The sequence below is a fragment of the Chaetura pelagica genome, unplaced genomic scaffold (genome assembly GCF_000747805.2).
Source record: "Chaetura pelagica isolate M959 unplaced genomic scaffold, ChaPel_1.0 scaffold68, whole genome shotgun sequence".
NCBI lineage: Eukaryota > Metazoa > Chordata > Aves > Apodiformes > Apodidae > Chaetura > Chaetura pelagica.
In genome coordinates this window covers 2276682-2283248 of record NW_009954407.1, presented here as the reverse complement: position 1 = coordinate 2283248, position 6567 = coordinate 2276682, and the positions used below count along the sequence as shown (strand labels likewise).

The 6567-nt window shown below is 41.4% G+C and overlaps 1 protein-coding gene across 1 annotated transcript in view; it reads right to left on the bottom strand.

Annotated features, from left to right (window-relative positions):
* Positions 1 to 4954: 4954 nt before the first annotated feature.
* The window catches only part of ST7 (suppression of tumorigenicity 7), a 149423-nt gene continuing 147810 nt past the window's right edge, over positions 4955 to 6567 (bottom strand). The window contains exon 13 of the mRNA XM_010004297.1: positions 4955 to 5278. Within this exon, the coding sequence (XP_010002599.1) occupies positions 5183 to 5278 (96 nt within the window). The 3' untranslated portion in view covers positions 4955 to 5182. The remainder of the gene's footprint in view (positions 5279 to 6567) is intronic.

Genomic DNA, 6567 nt, shown 5'->3' with positions numbered 1-6567 from the left:
CTGGCAATTATGGCTCTGAGCTGGATAAGGAAAAATTCAAACCTAATTGTATTGAAAGGTGAGCTCCAAGGAGAATTTTTATTAGGATTTCATCATGAAATCAAATCCGCATGTCTTTCACAGTCTGAGTAAAATCACATTTTAAACCTTGAACTTAAGAACAGGGTAGTATTTTTAAACTTTTTTGTGCCAGGTTTTTTTAAAGGTTCAGGGACCCTTTGAGTAGCCTACACATGTAATAAAACTGAAAATACTGGAATGTTCTGGAAAAAAAGGAATCCTCATTCTTACAAGGGAACTCGTTCTATGCAGCTGAATAAAAGGTAATGAAATCAGCTCACTTCTTAACTCCATTGTTTGGTTTTACAGCAGAAAACAAACCCACCTGAATCCTGCAGTCTCAGGTAGTGTTTTGGGGTCATTGTAGTAAAGGTGGAACGTTTACTTCCCAAGCTGGTCATCCTCCTCCTCGATCAAGGTACATCTTGCTCCAAACTTTCCCCTGGTCTCAGAGGCCTGTGGTTCCTGATGACTGTTCTTACAGGAAGACCGGGAAGATGGTGGCATTGAGTGCTTTGGCCTTTTCAGTGTCCTTTGTCACCAGCTTCCCTGCCCCATTGAGCAGCAAGCCCACCAAAGGTGCACTCAGCAGGCTGAAATTTAGGTTTCACACAAGTGTCATATTAATAAGCTGCAGTGCTGAGCCTCCACTGACCTCACGTCACCAGAGGAAAACCAGAATATTTTGTAGCACAGCAAATGTGTAACTGCTGAGCTGGCCCATCATTTGATTACCATTTTTTTTTTCCTGTAATTGTGATTTAAGTTTTTTTTTAAGAGTTTACAGGAGATTTTTTACAGCTCTAAGCGTTGCTGCTGCCTCTTCCATGAAGAATGTGCTCCTTTTGTTATTCCTTGGTGGGAAAAGACACTCGGAGATGTAAACATTGCTAGGAAAGACACTTCTTTGACCTTTGGCTAGTCAAAGAAAGGAAAAAAAAAAAAGGTTGGGTTGAGGCTGGGGAACTTTTTAAAAAACCCCTACTGAAATAAAAAAAAAAAAGAAATAAAATAATCCTATGTTTTGATGTATGGAAGACATTTACTCATGCACTTAGTCATGCAGAGGAAACAGCTGTCCCTAGGTAGACAGTTTAGCATTAGGATGTTAGCTGAGGCAAAAGGTTGTAGGATTTTTGGTTTTTCTTAAATATACTGTCCAGTTTTCTTGAGGGAGTTCCCTTTAATTTGCTGCATGAAATCAGAATCTAGCAGCTCTCTGAAATGCTGTTGCCTGCCAAGCTTTTTGGGATTGCTCCCTCCCCCCAATTTTCTTTTTTAACAAACTTTACCCTAAAAAGTGTGTTGAGCTGTTTTAGGGGAAATCTCACCCACACACCCACACACCCACACCCACCCAAAAAAAAAAAAAAAAAAAAAAAAAGGCGTGTTACTTGCTTTTACTGCATGGAAAAATGGGGAATGACTTGGTGGTGCATGAGGGTATGTGGGTATTGTAGCTTGAGAACTTGTTCTGTTGCTCCTTATTTTCCTGCAGAACTTTATAAGTGCTGCTGATGCATCTCATCCTGCCCTCCCATCCTTGTGTAACCCTCTCTGCAATGTGAATTAGAAATACAACACCCCATTTTTGTACTGTGCTGCACAGCTGCTGGAGGGCATCAGCATCAATGCCCATATCACAACTGCACTGGGCAAGCACCCAGCAGCCCCTGCCTGCAGGGTTTGTGTTCAGCCTCTTGTGGCACTTGGTGTGTGGTGGCCAAGGGGAAGTGAGTGACTTTCTGGGAATCAGGGAAGAGCTGGGGCTGGAGGGTGCTTTCACTAGGAAAAAGAGCTCTTAATCCACGGTGGCAGCACGAAGTGCATCAGGGCATGCTTGCTGCTGTGGGTTTTGCTTTTCACTCTCGGGAAGGCCCAAGGCCTTCATGTGCAGGTGATGGCCACCCCTGAGGACAGAGGTCCTTTTGTGGTCACAAAGAAGAGCCTGCAGGTTTCTCCTGCCACTTCAAACAACACAAATTAACTTGTATTATTAGCTGGATCACAGCAGCATTTCATGGGCCATAATAACAAACAGGGTTTGATTGGTTTGTTTTTTTAATAACAGCTTATTTGCCTGATTAAAAGGATGTGACTCCATAATGTTAAGATCTTTCTTGTGTGAAAGAAGCCAACGTGTATGAGCCAATATGTTGACTGTGCCTCCTTTGTTGTTCCGGGGTGACTCCCTGGAACCAGGCAGGAGCTCTGTGGGCAGCAGGGTGACACGTGGGGCCAGGGGCTTGCACACTGCACCTTAACTGGAGCCACTGAGGTTGCCAAGGCCTCCCTGCAGTGCCAGCCACACCAGGTATGAAGAGACATGTGAGGGGTCCATCTTCCTTTGGGTGTTTACCTTCTGTAGGTTGTTGGAACACAGGAAAACTGCTGGTATTTTTCCTCCTTTCTACTAGGGTAAAGACTCCTTTGCTATCCCACTGAAAAATCAGAGTTGGTGTTCATACCAAATCACAGCAAATTATTGGTTTTAAAGAAAAAAACATAGGAACCGTGAAAATTTTAGGTTTTAAAGCTCTCTTCCCCCTTTCCCCCCCATAAATCTGCAAACTGAAGGCTCAGATGAGTTATTATCTGAACCAGATTTCTAGAAGTCTCATCTCCACACTAAGCCAGAGGCTTTCCATCATTATAATCATGGGCTTTGTTTACCTTTTAATCTAAGCCATGCTGAACTTCACAGGAAACATGTCAGAGGCAGAAAAGCTTAAGGCAACAAATTCTGCCTGATGAAAAAAAATCCTTTTGTCTGACTTGTCTAGTCTCCCAGATGCCTAGAATTATAATTAATGCTAAAGAGGTATTTTTTAGATAAAATCGAGGGCTCATGCCTGCTTATAAGGGAGATGGATACTATAAATAGTAGAAATAGAGCAAAAGAACATTTTTGAGTTCCTAAAGGTTTCCCCATAGTTCAAGGTAAGGATCTGATTCTTCCAGAAGTTAAACATTCCTTCTTATCAGATTATTATGGCTAGTAATTCCCACACAGATTGTAATTCTAACAGAAGGCCAAACTACTACCTTAGTTGCTGATGATTGTATATAGCTAGGTGTACACTGATAGGCAAATATATTTATGTGTTAAGGCTGTTAATCCCAGCAGTTTGTTATTTTGAAATGTAGGTCATATATAAATTAACTTTGAAGGTTTTTGAATGGGCTGGGAATAAGTGACCCAAACCAGCACAGGACAGCAAGAGCTGACTATGCCTGAACCTTCTGATTTTCACCAACCTTAGTTTTCTGACAGTGTCACTGTGAGTCAAACAACTCTAATATAATTATCCCTAGTTTTACAGCTGGAAGTACACAGGAGCACTTGCTGTAAAGGTGCTCTCTGTGGCTGTTCTAGCAATTCCAATGAAAAGCCAACAACGTACGTATTGGCCCATTTCTCACTTCCATGTGTTGTCCACGAGTCTTCTGCTCTCTCTAATCTTATGCCACATCCCACATTAAATGTAAGCCATACTCATTGCAACATTACAGTGAAATGCTTTGCAGGAATAGTGGTCAGAGATGAAAACCCTGTATGGAAATCCCCATCAGTGGCACACCTGTTTTAACATTTAGCGATGGGGCTCTCTGATCTTCTTTGTTGTCCCTCAGGTCTCATTCTTGAGCTGATTTCTCCTGGTGTGAGGACTCACATTTTTCTCACAGCACAGCAGTGTTTGCATTAAAGCAGCATGATTGCTCACTTGGGCAAACATCTTTCTTCTGCGTAGACTGGTGTATCTGTGATCAAAAGGGCAAGTCATTACAGAATGCATGTCCTGCTGTAAAGAAACACTTTCCTCTTACACCAACTCCAATAACAGCAGTTTTGGCTTTTAGTATTCATATCCTCATTGATAAACTTATCTGCTGGTGATCAGTGTCTCTCAAGCTGCTCATTTTTAGAAGAAGTGCAAAGTTCAACTGGCAAAGTAGCATTTTGGATCCACTTCATTTGGTTTATGCTTCCTTATTTGGGAGAGGAGTTGGAAAAATAATAATCCTTGAGGCACTTGTAAGAACACACTTTTCATTCTGGACAGGCACGACTATCTGCTTCAACTTCCAGATCACATTCTTGATCTTAGAGCTGCATTAGCAGAGGTGTCAGTGTTAAGTTTCCACCTACAGTGGCTAAAAGTTGTGAGTATTCTGTCTAAACCTCCTGCAGCACAGGGATAAGATTTCCTGAGGTAAGCACTAATGATGGAACACCAACCTCTCTATTAATTGTGCATGAGCTAACACCAATTTTGTTAATGAGCTTCTGGTCTCAAGCAACTGTATAATGCTAATGTTTAATCTGTACAGGAAAGACTACCTGCTTTTTCATAATTGAAAAGTTCTTATAATGCAATAAAAACCCAGCAGGAAATATGTCAGAGCATGAATGCAATGGTCACTCACTACAAGTAAATTTGTCTTCAGTTCTCTGCTGTTCTTTCACTTTGTTCTGTGGGCAGAGAACAAAGCATGGAGCTTCTGGAGGTACTTGAATTAACACCATTGTGAAGAAAATCTGTCAAAGTACTTGGACTTTTGAAAATTCAAATGAGAATTTGGCCTCTGTGCAGGGATGGGAATCAGAAGCCCAGTGTGCCATCCAAACCACCTGGAGAGCCTAAAGCTGTTTTAAGAAGGAGATTTAACTGTCTGAAAGCCTTGTCTAGACTGTGGTGGTGAGGGCTTCACCCTAACTGCACTCCTTAAGAAAAGGCAGTGATACCATTGCATAATTGTAAAGTTGTTAGTGTTTTTTCATTAACTGAACGGAAAGCCAAGCCCTAGCTCTGGTGAAGCAGATACACCACACACGTTTAAGAACACAAAGTGCAATCTGAGCTTTGAAGAAGCAGCCAAAAGACAGCAATGCTGCAATACACAAAAGTTTATTTTTAAATTTTTCATTTCTGAAGGCAAAATATAATAGAACCTAACATCAACGTACTTTGTACAACAAAACAGTTTTTATATGAGAACAGACAATCCATGAAGAGTTTTTAAGTCTTAGAACTGCTTCCCTTTTTTATCATGCTTTCTTGTGGTCAACAAAAAGTTGGCACAGAAGATGTCATGGCAGTCAGTCAGCAGGCATGCTCCCTCAGATCCTTGTCAGCTGGTGCCACAGACTGGAGGGCAGGATGCTTTCTACTTTTTCCATCACAAAATTTAACGGAGCAAAGAGGGTGCTGAGAAACTGCAAAGAAATCAGACACACGTTCGGATCAAAACCCAGGAGACAATACATCTCAAGGGAAAGCTGTCCAGAAAGACAAAGTCTTGCTGTGATCTTCTGTAAAATCCTCCAGCATGACAAAAATCAGATAATCAATGTATAAAGACTTCCTGCCAAATTCCAAGCCTTGAATATATACAGATTTCTGGATGTTGCAGTAAAGAAAGCAAGAGCCTCATTTTTATGAAGATGAAAGTGACGAAATACAAAAGTTTTCACACATCCTAGATTCAGGCTCATAGTGAAGCCACTAAAAGCTCAAACTAAAACCTACTGAAGGGGAAGAGAGGCTTTTTTTCCTAACAGGAGATTCAGTTACCACCTCTCAGAGACAAAAAGAGTGTCTTTAGATGCAGGTTTAAAATGGTTCTGGGTTATCTACAGACCTGCTATATACACTAGGCATCATCAACTGAAATTTATCTTAACCTCCTCCCTGTGTTAAGAACACAGTTGGCAATGTTGAGGTGTTTCAATATAGTAATGTTAGGACAGGCATACGTGACAAAAATCAAGTGAATAGAGACCATTTTATCACAGGAAAAATACATTGCCAGCTATACATCTCAGAACTCAGGTTCTCAAAGCACTCCCAAAATTTGGAGATATACATATTAACTGTGCTTCACATTAATTGCAGTTCAACTGCACACATGACATACAGCTGTGTTGGGGCCCTGAATATGTATGACAGAATATAGCAATATCCAAAGTCAGCCGCCTCCAAATTGTGAACCCCATGGCTTTTAACCATTCAGGCTGATTGCGACTTTGCTAAAAATAAACAGTTCTGATTGGAACTGATAGGCCAAGAGCTGCAAGAGGTTTGTGCTTCAGTTACTACTCTGATCTGTACATGAAATCTGCTTGGTAGGTTTGTATTAAAGCAAATCTGGTGCTGAATGGGTTCTTTTTTCACCCAAAAGAACTCACTCTCTGGACAATAGAGAGCATCAGACTTTATATATAAAAACACATCAGTTTTCATGTTCTGAATTTGTCCCATGTATCTTTAGGCTCTTAAAAGATGCTGACCTGGGGTTTGGTCCCTCTGCAGTCACTGAAGAGAACTAAGCATTTCTAGAAGAGTAATTCTACTCAACCCAGGACCAGAACTGCCCTTGGAAATTATCTCTTCCCTCTCTGCTCCCCACTGCAGAGGGAGCCAGGGTAGTTGGGCTTTCTCTTCTCCCATAAAGTAAGGATGGCTGCAACACAGGGTGCTGGCCTAACCCAGCCACGCTGCTGAA